The following is a 19,417-nucleotide window of genomic DNA, read 5'->3' on the forward strand; positions in this document are numbered from 1 at the left end:
GCATGCAGCAGGGCGGTGGTTCAAATCCTGGCATCCCATATGGTTCCCCCGAGTCTGCCAGGAGCGATTTCTGAGCGTAGAGCCAGGAATAACCCAAGTGCTGCTGGGTGTGACCCAAAAACCAAAAAAAAAAGAATTGGAGGGAAAGAGTGTAAGAAATGATTATAAGAGACTAAGTTACCACTATCCTGGGGGGTGGGGTGGGAGAGTATGTCCAAATTCATGTAAATACATGAAATCTATGGAGAAGGTAGGCCCAAGTTAGCCTGACTGGATTTTAGTAATGGTTCTACCATGGTTGTCTTTGGATACATTATTTTTTAGTCTTAAAGTCTAATTTGCTAATCTGGAGAATTGTAGCAACCTCACAGATTAATGCAAAAAGGGATTAGAAAAATATCTAAAAAAGAAAAAAAAATCTGGTATTTATTCTTTCCCCCTGCCAGTATCAGGTAAAATGATGATTTCAGAACTGTTTTAGTTATTTTGTTGTTGTTTTGAGGCTATACCTGGTGGTATGCAGAATTTACTCATGGCTCTGTGCTCAGAGATCACTTGTGGTGGAGTTCAGGGGACCACATGGGGTTTTGGGGATCAAAACTGGGTCAGCCATGTGCAAGACAATGCTCTACCTCTTACCCCATCTCTCAGGCTCCTGTTTCAGTTTATTTTAATCACAATATGTCCAATGATGTGCATGCCCTATGTAACTGTTACCTTGCCATCAGTGTAAGATTTAATGTAAATAAAGGTAGAACTTTTGCAGAGGACCAACTGGGAAATAGCACTTTCAATTAGGTAACCATTTTCCCTGGTACAATTTCAATCAAAAACTGAAAACAGGCAAATTTTACTTAAAACTTTTTTTTTTGGGGGGGGGCACATCTGATGGCGCTCAGGGGTTACTCCTGGCTCTGTATTCAGAAACCTGTACTCAGAAATCCCCTGGCAGGCTCAGGGGACAATATGGATGCCGGGAATCAAACCTAGGTCTGTCTTGGGTTGGCCGTGTGCAAGGCAAACATCCTACCACTGTGCAATCTCTTCAGCCCCAGTTAAGAAGTTTTTTTCAAATACCATTTTAAAGACAACTGTAGGTAGCTACCATAATTTATATCACTTGCCTCAAAAAGATAAAATTTGAAAAAGATTCAGGGTAGGACAATGAAAATGACTTTATAGACTTGATAAAGGCAGTGGATAAGAAAAGGAGATACTTATGATTGGAGTTGAAATCATGAAGGGCATGGATAGGATGAACATTTCAGGAGAAGCTGGCTAATAAATTTTCCAATACTTGTACTAAGGACATTTCTAAACACAAAAATAGGTAGTTTGAGAACAAATAGAAGACTTGTTTTCAAGGAATATAGCAAACTGGTAAATTTTATGCAAAAGAAAGCATAGACTAATATAAGCTTAAAATGTAGACATCAGTGCTGTACTTCGTATTAAACCATATCTAAGTGTGAAGCACCAGTGTTATACACCAGCATCAAAATGTTAGATAAAGGCCAGAGTGATAGCACAGCTGGTAGGACATTTACCTCGCAATCAAACGACCTAGGTTCAATCCCTGACAACCCAGATGGTTGGTCCCCTGAGCCCGTCAAGAGTGACTTCTAAGTGCAGAGGCAGAGTCAGGAGCAACACCTGAGTGCCACTGGGTGTGGCCCCCAAACAAGAAACAAAACAAAAAAACCCTCAAAAAACATGTTAAGTAAAGTTTAGATTAGTTACCTCAAATCATTTTCTTCCTAAAAGTTTTTGGTAAGGCAACACTGATCTCTCTGGGGAGATAATTCTCAGTGAGGGCTGGATAAAATCACATTAGAAATTGAGAAAGCAAAGTGATACAATTTGAAAATCCTAAGAATAGATCTGATATGCTCCCTCTTGCCATCATTACCCTCTCCAGATGAGAGTAGATTAGATAAATTACTATTTTTGTTTTTAAAAGGGTATTTTCCCAGTTGTGCTCAAAGGCTCAGGGTCACCCCTGGCAATACTCAGTGGCCACCAGGAGAGTATTTATGGTGCCAGGGACTGAATCCAGGACCAGGGATATGCTAGGCCTCTGTTATACTATTTTGAGTTATCTACCTGGCCCTAAATTACTGAATTATTTTTGTTTTATTTACTTTTTTTTTGAGTGAGTCACACTTAGCAATGTTTGGGAGATCAATTGGATGGGGTGCTAGGGATCATATCTAAGTCTTTGGAATGCAAAACATGCATTCTAATTATTTGAACTATCTCCCAGGTCTAAATTACTGAATTATTTTGAGAGGAGGCACCTGGCAGTGCCTGGGTGATACTCTTGGTGCTATAATTGTGGGCCATTCTTAACGGTACTTAGGGGACTATACAGTACCAGGAATAAAACGGGTCAATCATATGCAAGGCAAATGCCTTCTATTCTCTCCAGCCCCCAAATCACATGATTTTTTTTAGTTTTTTTGTTTTGTTTTGGGGTCACACCCGTAAGCACTCAGGGCTTACTCCTGGCTCTGTGCTCAGAAATCACTCCTGGCAGGCTTAGGGCACCATATGGGATGCCGGGATTCAAACCATCATCTGTCCTGGATTGGCTGCGTGCAAGGCAAACGCCCTACCACTGTGCTATCTCTTGGGCCCAAATCACAATTTTAAACAATTTATTAGGGTTAGTGAATACTCAGTGTATATAAATCTCCTTAATATTCATCGAGGTCATATATGAATGTAAGAAATGTTCAGGCACATAAGTCATTGAGGGTGATGGATCACACAGACCCACATGACACTGATGATCTCAGTGTTTTCCTTAAGATTCCTTTTTTAAAACCAATGAGGATATTAAATGAAATTATGAAAACCTAAATATAAAATTTAAGTAAATACACAAACAAAATAATGAAAACATAAAATGTAAAATAACTACCTTTAATAGCTAAAGATTAAAGTAGTTTAAGAATGTCTTTTTCTTTGGGCCGGAGAGATAGCATGTAGGTAAGGCCTTGCATGCAGAAGGACGGTAGTTCAAATCCCGGCATCCCATTTGGTTCCCCGAGCCGTTTAAGAGCGATTTCTGAGCATAGAGCCAGGAGGAACCCCTGAGCGCTGCTGGGTGTAACCCAAAAACCAAAAAGAAAAAAGAAAAAAGAAAAAGAGTGTCTTTTTCTGGGGCCAGAACAGTGGTGCGAGTGGTAGGGCATCTGCCTTGCATGCGCTAATCTAGGACGAACTGCAGTTCGATCCCCTGGTGTCCCATATGGTCCCCAAGCCAGCAGTGATTTCTGAGTGCATAGCCAGGAGTAACCACTGAGTGTTATTGGGTGTGGCCCAAAAAAGCCCCCCCCCCCCGACAAAAGTCATTTTCAAAAAACTTTTATCGAATCACTATAACCATAAATGACAAGTGCTTTTATAAAGTTAATCATAATTAAGTTTCAGAAATATACTATTACAAAACTAATCCCTTCCATCCACCAATGTCCCAATTTCCCTCCTGCCCCTTAGCTTGCCTCTATGGCAGTGTTTTCTTTCTTTTTCCTCCACCCCAGACCTTTTAGGCACTGTGATTTACCCTATTGTTACTGATAGATTATTATATATGTCAGTTTACCTCCTTTCAGCTAGAAGTCCTGGTCCAGAGTGACAACTTCCCAGCCCTCATCTCTCTTGTCTCTGAGATACTGTTAAAAATATCTTTCATTTTTCTTAAAACCCATAGATTAGTGAGACTATTCTGTGTCTATCTCTCTCCCTCTGACTTATTTCATTCAGCATAATAGATTCCATATACATCCACATATAGGAAAATTTCATGACTTTATCTCTTCATTGTGTATATGTTACCACAGTTTTTTTTAGCCATTTATCTGTTGAAGGGCATCTTGGTTGTTTCCAGAGTCTGGCTAATGTAAATAGTGCTGCAATAAATATAGTTGTGAGTAAGGGATTTTTGAGTTGTATTTTTGTGTTCCTAGGGCATATCCATAGGAGTGGGATAGCTGGATCATATGGGAGTTCAATTTCCAGTTTTTTTGAGGAATCTCCATACTGTTTTCTATAAAGGCTGGACTAGACAGCATTCCCACCAGTAGTGAATTCCCACCAGTAGTGAATTCTTTCTCTCCACATCCCTGCCAGCACCGATTGTTCTTGGTCTTTGTGATGTGTGCCAGTCTCTGTGGTTTGATTTGCATCTCCATGATGATTAGTGATGTAGAGCATTTTTTCATGTGCCTTTTGGCCATTTGTATTTCTTCTTTGACAAAGTGTCTGTTCATTTCTTCTCCCCATTTTTTGATGGGGTTAGATTTTTTTTCTTGTTAAGTTCTGTCAGTACCTCATATATTTTAGATATTATCCCTTTATCTGATGGATACGGGGTGAAAGCTTCTCCCGTTCTGTGGGTGGGAGGATTTTGTATCCTGGGGACTTGTGGGGAGCCTAGCTGATGAAACCTGGGACATAGGACACCTCAGTAATTCCTAATCTGGTCACCCACGTGACCAAAAGGCCCATGCCTTGAGAACAAAGGAAATAGACAAAAATAAAGTAATTCAGAGCAGCCCAATATATCCAGCCAGAAAGAAAAATATAGAGTTTGCCTTTGTGTTAGCAAACATTATTAAGAACTCTGTTTGAATCTTATGCCTTTTAGTAAAACGTGCTCAGGTCTACCTCTGCCCCTCCCTACTACCTGCCCCAGTTTATGCTAATGAATGCTTGTAACTGTGATTGGTGTAAAATTTGTAACACCCCTGACGTGTTTCAGCCCTTAAAAGCTGATCCCCCAACAATAAACTTCCCTTTTTGAACAGCATGCGTTGTCTTGAAGGCTTCTTTTACTAATCTCTCTAGTTCTTCTTTACAGGTCGGTTCTGCTCGAGTGAACCCATTAATAACTGGCAACTTTCATTTCCACACCCCCGCGGGTCGGGGGACTCCCGTGAAAGTTGCAGGGACTATTTCCTTTGGGGTACAGAAGCTTCTCAGCATAATATAGTCCCATCTTTTTATCTCTGCTTCCATTTGTTTGGAGAGTGATGTTTCCTCCTTGAAGATTAGTCATGGAGTGTTTTACCTACATGTTGTTCTATATACCTAATAATTTTAGGTCTGATATCGAGGTCTTTAATTCATTTGGATTTTACCTTCATACATGATGTTAGCTGGGGGTCTGAGTTCGCTTTTTTACAAGTGTCTAGCCAGTTGTGCCAACACCATCTGTTGAAGAGGCTTTCCCTGCTCCATTTAGGATTTCTTGCTCCTTTATAAAAAATTAGGTGATTGAATTGTCTGGGGAACATTCTCTGAGAACTCAAGCCTATTCTACTGTGGGTTGAATCCAGGGTCTCATGTACACAGGTAAAACTCTACCACTGAGTAATATTCCTGGTGTTCTTTCTTTTTCCCAAAGATACCTTTTAGTCTATTTTTTTTCTTGGGGGTGGGTGGGTGCTGGTGGTGCTTAGGCGGTGCTCCTGGTGGTGCTCAGGGAATCAACAAGGTTCTGGAGATTGAACCCTGGTCGGCCATATACCAGGCAAGTATGCTATCTGCTTTACTATCTCTCCAACTCTCTTTTAGTCTTAGTACATTATACTTTATTTGATATTGGGAAATAGTAAAAATAAACATGGAAGTTAAGATAGGCTGCTAAGCAAAGAATATATTTTTAGATATTCTAAAAAATTCCCACAAATATCTGTTCTTTGTCATAGTAATCATGCAATTATGTCAAATTGCTGCATAAATAAAACAAATTGACATTCAATCAGGAAGTGGCAAGAAATATTTCACCACTGTTTTCTCAAGATGTTAGAGGACAATACGGACTGAGGCCATAACCCCTGTAGCACACTGAGAGAGTTGCGCAGGTCATCACAGCATTTCTGCTTCCACATGTGTGGGCTTTATTACTCCTACAATGAAAACTGAGGTTCTGATCTCTTCTCAAAAAGAAAAAGATAGCAGAGCCAGATTCTGCCTACAGGTGATTGCTCCTCCTTGGACACAAAAAGGATTTTTATAGTTCTAATCCTTTCCCCTCCACACTGAAGCTCGAAATGGGCTAAGTAAAGGAGTTCTTTAATTTCTAGCACCAGCTTTTTTCTCCAGGAAACTCTTCTCTTACTGCTCTGAATAGCAAGTATTTCATACACCTTGAACTAGTTTCTTCTGTACATACCAAGGCAGTTTCCATTTTTATGTTCACTATTTTGAAAAAACTCTGACCTTCACCATATCACCCAATTATTTCCTTTACATAGAGAAATATATAAGCTAGTGTATTAACAAGCCAATTCATAGAAAGCACAAATACCTGTTCTTTCATTAACATGTGTGAGGCATCAGGCCCAGAGATATAACGCACTTATTTTGTATATGGAGGCCTTGTGTATGATGCCTGGTACCACCAACAAAATCAAACCACTCCTCTCGCTAAGGTATTTGTTAAATACTGGGGTCCAAAGATGAAGACAATGATCTCAGTCTGACCTAAAGAAATAAACTCAATGTCTATAGTGCAAATATTTAATTAAACAGTTACAACATAACTAATGTCAACGTATTAAAACTAGAGATAAAAAAAGGTGCAAGGCAAATAATGACTACCAGGGATAATCAGAGAACTGCATAAAGTTTTGATTTTCAAAAATAAGCTCATGGATGTCAACACAGGTAAAGCATATCATACTGAATTTGCTATGTCACAGAGATATGCCAAAAAAAAAAAAAAAAACACCAAAACATCAGGGCTATATAACTCACAAGATAAAGTATAAAGCCAGAGTAATATTATAAGGGGTACGACTTTGCCTTGCACATGTATGACCCGGGCTTGATTCCTGGTATTTCTTAAGGCTCCTGAGCCTGCTAGGAGTGATTCCTGAGTGCAGAGCCAAGAGTAACCCCTGAGCAGCACTGAATGTGGTCCAAAACCAGAAAACAAACAACTATAACGAAAGAGTAAGGTGTATTATGGTTTAACAGAAAGTGTTACAAGGGGGTTATTTAGAATATACTATGCTGAAAGTTTTACAAAGGGAACATATGTTGCTTTTGTTTATGGGACAAAGGTGGTGGTGAATGGCATACTTTTAGCTCTGTGCCTAGTGATCACTCTTGGAGGGGCTTGACAGACCATATGGGGTGTGAAGGATCAAAGCTGGGTTGGTCGTGTGAAAGGCAAATGCTCTACTCACTGTACTATTACTCTAATTCCTATGTTAAGATATTCTTTCTTTTAGCTATGTTAAAGATAGATTAAATAGATCAGTCTATGCCAAAAAAATAGACTTGATCAGATGAAGGGCAGTGTATATTCTATAACTAGAACTCAATCATAAATATTATTATTATATTATGTTATGTTATATTATATTTGTACTTAAAATATTACATTATATATTAAAATATGATATTATAATCGTTCTTAAAAAGTTAAAAAGGTCCCTTGAACCTGCCAAGAGCAATTTCTGAGTGCAGAGCCAGGAATGACCAAAGTGCTGCTGGGTATGGCTCAAAAACCAAAAATAAAAAGTATTAAAAGAAAAACACATATAGGGAAAGGTCTGATTTACAAATTATTATTCTAGTTTCTATAATTATGTAAGTCTATTTTAAGGTCCCTCCATAGAATGTACCAAATGAGCACAGCAGGTAAAGAACGTGTTTTCCTATGGCTCAATAAAACAAGTTGGAAACATGAGAACAAATTTACCTATGGGTCATTACTAAGGAAAATACAGTTTAACTTGGCATTTAATTGGACATTTAAGACAAATTGATGGCTCTTCCCATTAAAAATTGCCCTTCAGGGGTTGGAGCAGTGGTGCAGTGGTAGGGTGTTTGCCTTGCACGTGGCTGACCTAGGCCAGACCTTGGTTTGATCCCCGGCATCCTATATGGTCCCCCAAGCCAGGAGAGATTTGAGAGATTTCTGAGTGCAGAGATAGGAGTAACCCCTGAGCACCACTGGGTGTGGCCCAAAAACTAAAATAAATTGCCCTTTACACCTTACTTCATTTTAATTTAGTATTTGTGGGAATTTTTTGTTTGTTTTGGATTTTTAGTTTTAAGGCCAAACCCAGTTGGTGGTCAGGGATTATTCATGGCTCTATTCTCTGATATGACTCCTGGGGTAGGCTCGGGGGACCATATGGGATGCTGGGGATCAAACAGGGTCAGTTGCTGCAAGGCAAATGACCTCCCAGCTATACTATTGCTCTGGACCCTAATTTTTATGTTTTTACCTTTGTGATTCCTGTATCTCTGAAGTTATATAACTTTTAAGTCTTGATCATAGAATCTTACTTTCAATTTTCACCTTTTTGTTTTTGGGCCACACTCAGTGGCACTCAGGGGTTACTCCCGGCTCTGCATTCAGAAATCGCTCTCGGCAGGCTTGGGGATCGTATGGGATGCCTGGAACCGAACACGGGTCTGTCCCGGGTCAGCAGCATGCTAGGCAAATGCTCTGCCGCTTTGGTCTCTCCAGACCCAATTTTTGCTTTGAATGTTATGTACATTCAAGTAGTCTGAATACTACAAATTCAAATACTACAATATTCAAATAAACTGAATACTACAAAGCAGTAGTAATTAAACAGCATGACATTGGAATAAATACAGACCCTCAGGTAAGTGAACAGTTAATCTTATATGAAGAAATAAAAATTATGAAAATGGAACAAGGAAAGCCTCTACATGGAAGAAAACTGGAAAACTGGTCAGCTACATGCAAAAAAATAAATTAGAACTCAGACTTCTTTCTAATCCATGTGCAAAAGTCAAGTACAAATGAATTAAAGATCTAAATATTAGACCTGAATCCATAAGATACAAAGAGGAAAATGTAGGAAGACTCTCCATGAAGCATCTTCAAGGATGAAACACTACTGACCAAGTAAGTGGAAATGAAGAGAAACAAATGGGACTACATTAAAATAAGAAGCTTCTGCACTTCAAGGGAAATGATCCGAATACTAAGACTGTCCACAAAATGGGAGAGATTTACCTAATGCCCATCTGACAAGGAGTTAATATTAAAAATATATAAGGCACTGGTAGAACTTAACAAGAAAGAAATCCATCCAAATATGGAGAGGAGAGATGAACAAAAATGGCAAAAGGGACAGGAAACAAATGTTCCATATCATTAACCACTAGGGAAATGCAAAGAAAGTGAAAATATCATCTTATACCACTGAGACAAGAACAACCAGTGCTAGAGGAGACATAGGGTGAAAGAGACTCTCATTCACTGCTGATGGGAATATAGACTGATTCAGCTTTTTGAAAAAAGAAAATATGAACATTTCTCAAAAAAAACTAGAAATTGAGTTTTCATTTAACCCAGCAAGGCCACTCCTGGGGATATACCATAAAGATCCCAAAAAAACACAGTGCAGAATAAGAACGTGCACTCCGATGTTCATTAAGACACTATTCACAATAGCCAGAATCTAGAAATAATCCCAGAGCCCCAAAACAGGTGACTGTAAAGAAGCTATGATTGCATATAAAGAAGCTGTGGCACGTGTACATAATGGAATACTATGCAGCTGTTAGAAAAAATAAAGTAATAAAATTTATTCATACATGAATAGGCATGGAGAATATCATGTTGAATGAGTCAGAGCAATATAGAATGATTGCACTCAGAGGTAGTATATATATTATATAAAGATAAGCGTAATATGAAGTAATGAGCATGCCAGAAGGTGTGTTTCTTTTCCAGAGATATCTGAGGTTGAGGCAGATCATTGATGGAGACATCCAATTCAACAATTCTCATGCAGTTGTTGTGGTTTCCTGTGCTAGGGCAGAGGGTAATGATCCCTCCTGTAACTTAGGAATTCTTTGTGGCAGAAAATAAGTTGCTGTCCCTTCCTGAAATCCTTAAGAGATCCCTGTTAGAGTCATCACTGGGAATTTTGGTCAAAAAGGTCTGTTGGGAGAAGTAAAACTAAAGAGCAACCTGAAAATGAGAGAAACACCCTGCTCTTAATTTGTTTCTCCCATCACTGGCTATTGCTAGTAAGGATGCAAAAAGTATGAGCACAGACTCAACAACACTTGAAAACATGAGATCTAAGATGTAACCACAGAAATGTGTAACATCTTCAAGGTGACAAGCGGGGGGGGGGGTGTATGAATGAGTATGGGAACATTGGTGGTGGGATTCATGTTGAAATAATATATGCCTAAAACTTAATTATCAAAATGTTTGTAAATCATAGTCTTTTAAATAAAAAATTATTAAAAAAAATGTGTCCACTGACTTCAGTGATTATGAAAGAAGTATTGGGAGGAAACAGTGAGAAATAACTGTCATTAGTTTTTTCAGATTATTACTCTAAAAATACTTGTTATTAAAATAATATTAAGGTGGCCACAGCAAGAACACAGCATGTAGAACATCTGTCCTGCATGTGTCTGACATGAGTTTGATCTTGCATCCCATATCCCCTGAGCCTGCCAAGAGTTATTACTGAGCTCTGAGCCAAAAGTAATCCCTAAGTGGTATTGCAGGGTTGAAATGGAAGCTCAACTTACCAGTTGCTTGAGAAATATGTTTTTCCAAAAGAGCTACATTCCCACCAGCAGTGAATAAGTCTTGCAACATCTTTGTCAGCATTAGTTGGCCTTGTTTTTAGGATGTGTCAGTCTCTGTGATGTGAGATGCTATCTCACTATTGCTTTGATTTGCATTTTTATTGCAATTAATGATGTGGAACATTTTTCCATGTGCCTTTGGCCATCTGTATTTCTTCTTTGAATAAATTTCTGTTCATCTCTTCTCTCCATTTTTTGACAGGGTTGGATGGTTTTTTTCTTGTTAAGCTCTATAAGTATTGTATGTATCTTAGATATTAACTTCTTAATCAAATGGGTATTCTGTGAATAATTTCTCCCATTCTGTGGGTGTTCTTTGTATCCTGGTCATCATTTCCTTTGAGGTGCATAAAGTTGGGAGAGGTCATACCTGGAAATGTTCAGAGGATATACCTGGCAGTCCTTGGAGGACCACATGGCATGCTGGAGATCAAATCTGGGTTGCCACGTGTAAGGCAAGTATCTTACCTGTTATACTATAGCTCTGCCCCCCACCCCCATAGCATTCTTGAAGATGTTTTAGCACCAATACCACGGAGAGCTCCTCCTACATTTTCCTCCATGGTTTCAGGTCTAATATCAAGATTTTTAATCCATTTCGATTTGATTTTTATGCATGGTGTTATAAAGAAGTCAGAGTTCACTTTCTTTTCTGTTTTTTGGTTTTTGGTCCACACCCGGTGACGCTCAGGGGTTACTCCTGGCTCTGTGCTCAGAAGTCGCTCCTGGCTTGGGGGACCATATGGGACACCAGGGGATCGAACTGTGGTTCGTCCTAGGCTAGCGCTGGCAAGGCAGATACCTTACCTCTAGCGCCACCGCACCGACCCCGGAGTTTACTTTCTTGGACATAATTGACCAGTTTTCCCAGTATCATTTGTTGAAGAGGCTTTCCTTGTTCCACTTCTGATATTTGCTCCTTTATCAATAGTTAACTTATTGTATGCCTGGGGATCTGTCTTAGGATATTTAATTCTTTTCTTCTGATCTGAGGGTCTGTCTTTATTCCAATACCATTCCATTTCATTACTATTGCTTTGTAAGAGTTGGGGAAAGTGTGTTCCCCAAGAATGGTTTAAGCTATTCATAGAGGTTTATTGTTCCATATGAATTTTGAAATGTTTTATCTATTTTTTAGGGAACAGCACTGACTGTACAATGCTTTTGGGAGTATTGGCATTTTAATGCTAATCCTCTCAATCCATGAACAAGAGATGTGTTTCTATTTCCTTGTGTTTTCTTTTATTTCTTGAAGTGATATTTGTAGTTTTCTTTATAGGTTTTCACCTCTTTAATTAAGTTGATTACAAAGTACTTGTTTTTCTGAGGCACAACTGTAAATGAGATTTTTTAAAAATCTTTTTTTACCCTTTCACTACTTGTATATAAAAAAGCCATGAACTTGCCGGAGGCCTTCCTAACCAGGCCTAGTGAGGATGCGGGACTTGGGTAACCCCAGCACCCCTCTACCACCTTGCTCCAGATCTCCAGGGCTTCCCCGGGACACATGCCTGGGCAGGCCGGTGAGTTGGGCCCCTTGATGGAGCTTGAAGGTACCCTAGGCTTTCCCCCATTATCCATTCAGCTCCTTAGGGAGGGTCTGGGTGGGGCCCTGAACTTCTGGCCTCCCATCTTCTTGAAGAATCTCTCCTTCCTGGGAGCCGGGAGTCTAGCAGGAGGGGGTTTGGCAGGCCACCGCCATGCCGGAGGCCTTCCTAACCAGGCCTAGTGAGGGTGCGGGACTTGGGTAACCCCAGCACCCCTCTACCACCTTGCTCCAGATCTCCAGGGGTTCCCCGGGCCACATGCCTGGGCAAGCCGGTGAGTTGGGCCCCTTGGTGGAGCTTGAAGGTACCCTAGGCTTTCCCCCATTATCCACTCAGCTCCTTAGGGAGGGTCTGGGTGGAGCCCTGAACTTCTGGCCTCCCAGCTTCTTTAAGTCACTGGTAATCTCTGTCCAGTCTATATTTTCAAAGTCGCGCGGGGGCGGTAGCACAAGAAACATTAATAGTACTCACTATCATTGAATTATGTTTTTATGTATGCAGAATGTCCATTTTGTACTCTGTCCTTTTGCATACCCCTTCATAAGATCATATTTCTCTTTAACTTCCTTAACTCCTATCATCATTACTCCTCATCTACCCTTTCTAACTTAAGTACTGTAGAGTCCTAAGTCACAGATCAATGTGGTGCCCTGGAGTTAACACCCACCCAACAATTTTAAAAGGCATAAAATGGACACTTAAGTCTCTTCAACATTTTATGGGTGTTTTCTTTGACGGCTATAACTTTTGCTGAATATTTTCTTATACAGTGACGATCCCCCCACCATGTTTTTTATCTTCTCTTTGTGAACTGCTCAATATGAAATTTGGTGTGAAAGAATCCCTCAGTTTAATGCTTATGTTTGAACCACGTCATGGGTATTGTTGGAAATGTTCTTACGCCCCCATATATCTGATAGCACCACGTGGCTTTATTTCTTATTTGCTTAGGCACACCAAAATGGGAAAATATTATACATACCAATAAGTTCTTATCTAATAGAGATGGGAACACACAAATCTTGTAGTGCAATGAGACCTTACACCCTGAACAATGACATAAAGACCTGGTACAGGCCTCAGAAGAATAGGCATTCTCCATTCACCCCTGATCTAGAGAAGACATCTACAAAACATCCAAGGTTGTATATAACATCACCTGAAGGCATTCCTCTACCAGGGAAGACCCTACAGCTGCTCTGACATCGATCTACTCAAAAAAGACTTCCCTTAACACTAAGAAGACTTAACAAAAATAATGACCTGCTTACTGGACAGGGCTTGCTGTATTGCCCTTTCATGGTGAGGTGAAACAAGAAGATGCTCCACATCATGACTTCAATTTAGGATATGCAGATTCCAGAATCTTTAATACAGAAACATGATACCAACAACAGAGACTGTGTGAAAAATAAAAGTGTGCTGGCACTACGGACAATGTCTTGGATTGAACGATAACTTGCCTGAAGCCTAGAGTTGGTCTTGTGCCAGGAAACTTCATCGGTAGGATCTCTTTGTATTTAGGCCAAGGTTATTCCTTTCCATGCCTCTCATATTTGGTGGGCCTATGCAAACAACAATTGCCACTCTAACACCGTTTTTACTGTGCTCCTTTGACTCTAATCCTTAAAATGCACCCACTTAAAATTTGAGGTTAACTTAAGCTAATATGCATGTACATGGAAATGTAAAAATACTATGCCTCTAATGTTTAAGGAGTTACGTAAGTTTTATGGCTTTAGATTGCCTTGTGTGCTGTTAAGAAATATAATGTGCTACAATCTGGGGACTTGATGGACAAAGTAATTGTACATGGATTCTGTTTTATTTATCTTAATGTTCTTTGGCTGAAAGTTCAAAGTTAAGATATCAGCAAGGGGACTTCCTCTGAGAATTATGTTATGGCTGATTGTCCTTCCACTGTAACTTTACCTTGTCCTCTTTCTTTGCATCTTTTGTTCTCATAATTCAAAATAAAAAAAATTAAAAAAAAAGCCATGAACTTTTGCATATTAATTTTGTCGACTGCCACTTCTATTATCTCTAGAAGCTTTTTTATAGTGTCCTTAGGATTTCTTAAATATAATATCACTTGTTCTTTGGCTGAAATTTCAAAGTTAAGATATCAGCAAGGGGACTTCTTCTGAGAATTATGTTATGGGTGATTGTCCTTCCACTGTAACTTTACCTTGTCCTCTTTCTTTGCATCTTTGTTCTCATAATTAAAAATTAAAAATTAAAAAAAAAGAAAATCACAAGAATATTTGTGGATATCCATATATATACAGTTAAAAATAAGTTTGCTAAAACATTCTTATAATGAGCACTGTTAATAAAAGTCTATAGTATCCAAAAAAAATATAATATCACATTATCCACAAATAGTGAAATCTTCTTTCTTTTCTATTTAGATACTATGTCGTTTTTTTCCCAAATTGCTATGGTACTTTAATGAATAAAAGTGGTAAGAGAGGGCAATCTTAGAGGCTGATCTTAGAGGGATGGCTTTTAGTTTTTCTCCATTGAGTATAATGTTGGCCATGGGCTTGTGGCAAATGGCTTTGACTACAATGAAGAAAGTTCCATTATTCTCATTTTGTTACGAGTTTTGCTACGAGTGGGTGCTGGATCTAATTAAAATGCTTCTCTACATTTGCTGACTTGATCCTATAATTTTTATTTTTTCTATTATTAATATAGTGTATTATGTTGACTGACGTGTGTATGTTAAACCATCCTTGCATCTCTGGGATGAATCCTACTTAGCTATGGTATGTATAATCTTTTGGGGTCTTTTGTTTTTGGTTTTTGGGTCACACCTGGCAGCACTCAGGGGTTACTCCTGGTTCTGCACTCAGAAATTGCTCCTGGCAGGTTAGGCGGACCATATGGGATGCCAGGAATCAAACTGGGGTCCATTCTGTGTTGGCCATGTGCAAGGCAAATGCCCTACCACTGTGCTATCACTTCGGCCCCAGTGTATAATCTTTGGATGCATTGTTGGATTCTATTTTCTAGCATTTTTGTTAAGGATATTTGCATCTGTGTTCATTAAATATACTGTCCTATGAGAGATAGAGAGAGATAGAGAAAGAGAAAGAGAAAGAGAGAGTGAGAGTGAGTGGTATCTCTGTCTGCTTTTGGTATAAAGATTATGTTAATCTCATAGAAAATATTTGAGTATATCTGTATGTCTCTGTTTCTTCAATGTCCTGAAAAGAATTGCTAGCTGCCTCATTTATGCAAAAAAATTAACATTTCTCTTAAAGGGGCTTTAAAAATTAATATAATGTACAACGCACCATCTTAATACATAGTAGTTATATTTAACATTGTTTTATTAATCAAATAATGCTAATAATTAATAATAATTATTAACACTATCTAAAGTGAATCAATCAGAAATAGGTTAAGAATTCAATGATACAACAAAAAGTTTCAATTAAAAAAATGATAGAGGACCTGGAATAAATATTTTCTTTCTCTAAATAAGAGGTAAACATTAGGAGCTACAAATAAAAACCTCAATGAAATATCTCTCTGTGATGAGTAAGATGACTTTGTCAAATAAGACAAAAATGTTGGCAATAATGTGCAAAAAGGGAACCCTTGTACAATGTTAATGGACAAGTAAATTGATGCATCCATTATAAAAAATAGCACGGAAGCTTCTCAAAATATTAACTGAATTATCAAATGATCTAGCAATCCCATCTCTAAGTACATTTCCCAACCAACTAAAATCAGTACCTCTAAGAGATATTCCACATTCATTGCAGAATTACAACTCACAACAATCACGATTCAGAAGCAACCTAGATGACCATTGACTGAATGATGAACTGAGTGAAAAATTTGTGGAATTTACTAACACACTCACACACAGAAAAGTATCATTCAGCTACATACAGCAAAGAAATCCTATCCCTTGTGACAACATGGATAAACCTAGAGAGCACTATGCTGCATGACAGAGAAATAAATACTTGCATATAAAATTTAAAATAAAAATAAACACACTGAAACAGTAGAATGATAGTTACTACAGGCTAACTACCTCTAGAGAGGGTAAAAGAGAAAATAATGCTTGACACTTGTAAAAGAGTACAAGCTTTCAATAATAAGTAAGTTCTGGGGATCTGATGTACAGCAATGGTAGTTATGACTAACACTGTATTGCACACTTGAATTTTTCTGAGTAGATCTTAAGCACTCTTACTATACATATACACATAAAAGGTAGCATGATAGTGATGTGTAAATTAATCTCACTGTGAAAATAATTTCACACTGTGTATCTATATCAAACATTATAATAATATATTAAATTTTATTGTCAATTATACCTCAACAAAATTGGGATAAAGAGAATTCAGCTGACTTAAAATTTTAAAAGGGGACCAGAGATGTAGGCACTTGCCATGCATGCAGCTGACCTGAGTTCAATTCCAGCACCCCACATAGTCTCTGACTACCCTATAGTGATCTCTGAGCTCAAAGCGAAGAGCATGTCCTGAGCACTACTGGGCAGGGTACAAATACCCTCCAAAACTTTTTTGAGAGGAATCTGGGCCAGAGAGATAAATCATTAAGGTAAGGCACTTGTCTTTCACATAGCTGATGTAAGTTTGATACCCAGCATCAAATATGGTCCCCTGAGCACCACCAGGAGTTACCACTGAGTAGAGCCATGAGTAAGGCAAGAGCACCACAAGGAGTGGTCCCTGCCACTATCCCTTGAAATAAAGGAAGATCTGAAAGAATTAACATTTTCTATCTACAATTAGTTCTCACAAAACTGGGGTACTTTAAAAACTAAAATATATATACTTATATGTAACTTTTATACTAGTATATACAAGGAGATTAAAAAGGAGAATGACAAAAACATCTGTTTAACTCAGTTCTAGTTTCTCGTTGAGAATATACTTTTTGCAGAGCAAATAATTCATTTATCTTTTGTTTGATGTATCTCAGAAAACCATCACTTTATAAAAATTACTACTAATAATAGGGATAGTATTTATTCTAATTAGGCAGTCATTATACATTTTCTTTCTGCCACCGTATTATCCCAATTTTAAGAATGAAGGTATATCCCATGAATTTTTGTACTTCCATCCAGTATATTCTATAGCTTGCATTTAATAACTATTAATTAATTTAGCAAATTTAGAAGAATATAAGAATTTAGTGAAGAAACCAAAACTCCTAGAGGAATTTAATTCCCAGAGAAATTTTTAAAGGAGAACTAATACAGGGATTTGCTGGTTATTAAAAATAGCAGAACTAAATTTTTTTTTTTTGGTTTTTGGGCCACACCCGGTAACGCTCAGGGGTTACTCCTGGCTATGCGCTCAGAAGTCCCTCCTGGCTTGGGGGACCATATGGGACGCCGGGGGATCGAACCGCGGTCCGTCTCCTAGGCTAGCGCAGGTAAGGCGGGCACCTTACCTCCAGCGCCACCGCCCGGCCCCAGAACTAAATTATTTAAGTAGCTGTGTAATTGCTCCAGTTCCTGACTCAACAAGATGATGGGTTAAGGATACAAAAGGAAAAGTTTAAATATGTTTGTGTTTGGTATTATCTGTGCAACTAGATGAATTTTGAAGTATACAGAACATGTTTTAAAATGCATAATTTTAACATTTTTCAAGACTTCTAAAATACAAATAAGAAAAGAGTACCCTGAGAAGAGTAAAATGAGATAGTCACTTTTAACAGAAAAATTTCTCAAATTCCTCTAGAAAGATAAAAAACATAGAGGATAAAGAGAGTCCAACCTACCTCTCTCTTTACAAAGGACAAATAGGAATTCAGCAGCAATTTGCTTGACTCCGAGGTCAACATGTGTCATGAGGCGCACCAGCTTATTTCTCATAGTTGAGCCAACTTCAGGTCGATTTGTCACATCCCTTAGTGGTGGTAAAACCTAATGGCACAAATGCAAATGCCATCATTAACTGTGAGTGCTAGAAGCAGCAAGAAAGGTGTAATGCAAATCATCAGTGTTAAAATGCCTCCCCTGGTCAGCTTTGCAAGGGTATTAAAAATAAATGTTTTTGTCTTTTTCTTTTTTAATGCCTACAATGGGATTTAATTTGAAGGAAACATCTCCATTGTACTATTTCCAGGGTCATATGCAATGCCAGGAATCTAGCAAGGGCTGATCAAGTACAAGGCAAGCACCTCAAATGTCTACTATCCTATCTATCCAAATTCACCATTCCTGGGGCCAGAGGGATAGCACATCGGTGGGGTGTTTTTCTTGCATGCGGCTGACCTGGGATGAACCTGATTCGATTCCTGGCATCCCGTATGGTTTCCCAAGCTTGCTGAGAGTGATTTCAGAGCACAGAGCCAGGAGTGAACCCCGAGCATCGCCAGGTATGGCCCCAAAACCAATAAATATATAAACAAATTCACCATCCTCACTATCCAAATTCATCTTTAAGTCTAGGGGAAGTTTCTCTTTCTTCACAGACATATCCTTAATGTTTACATAGAAATGAATTACTGTACTATTTATCTACATGAGACTAATGTAATGTAGCATTACTAACAGTAATACTGACACATACTAAATTACCTTTTAAATACTATATAGCATTTTCAGTTTTAAATAAGAAAATCTGCATTTATGTTTTCTGGTTGTTTTATTTTATAATAAAATACCAATTACTTCTTGAGTACATATGTACTGGCTGCTATGAAAGATGTTAACATCTTTTCTTTATGATTTTCACAGTAATATTGTCAAGAAGGTAGTAGCATCACCATTCCCATATATTAACTGATCCTGAAATGGCTTACCTAGCTTGTTTGGTTTAATCCATCCATTTATTCATTCACTAACATATCTTCACTATTCTCACTATACTGGAGAGCCTCATAAGTATAATAAATTCCTGTGTGTCTCCTAAATTATATTTCCTCTTGGCTTCTTCCCTGACTTCTAGATTTTTAATAGATCTCTGAAATTTAGTATGTCCTACAGAACTCATTATACTTCCACCAAGGCTATTCTCTCTGTAATTTCCACCTCATTAAGTGGCAAGTCTATTTTTATAAATGTTAGTTTAACACAAAAAAACTTGAAAACATCCTTGGCTCCCCTCTTTTACATTCCATATTCAATGAATCTGAGTGTAGATCTTAAGTGTTCTTAAAATACCATATTTTCGCTCTATAAGACACAGCTGGCCATAAGATGCATAGTTTTTAGATGAGAAAAACAAGGACAAAAATTTTGTTTT

The 19,417-nt window shown here is 38.3% G+C and overlaps 1 protein-coding gene across 3 annotated transcripts in view; it reads right to left on the bottom strand.

Annotated features, from left to right (window-relative positions):
- RIC8B (RIC8 guanine nucleotide exchange factor B) overlaps positions 1–19,417 on the bottom strand; it is a 121,264-nt gene that overhangs the window by 28,650 nt on the left and 73,197 nt on the right. For all 3 annotated transcript variants that reach the window (XM_049783117.1, XM_049783119.1, XM_049783118.1), the window contains exon 7: positions 17,949–18,093. In XM_049783117.1, the coding sequence (XP_049639074.1) occupies positions 17,949–18,093 (145 nt within the window). The remainder of the gene's footprint in view (positions 1–17,948; positions 18,094–19,417) is intronic.

This window comes from Suncus etruscus, chromosome 11 (assembly GCF_024139225.1).
Source record: "Suncus etruscus isolate mSunEtr1 chromosome 11, mSunEtr1.pri.cur, whole genome shotgun sequence".
NCBI classification, from domain to species: Eukaryota; Metazoa; Chordata; class Mammalia; order Eulipotyphla; family Soricidae; genus Suncus; species Suncus etruscus.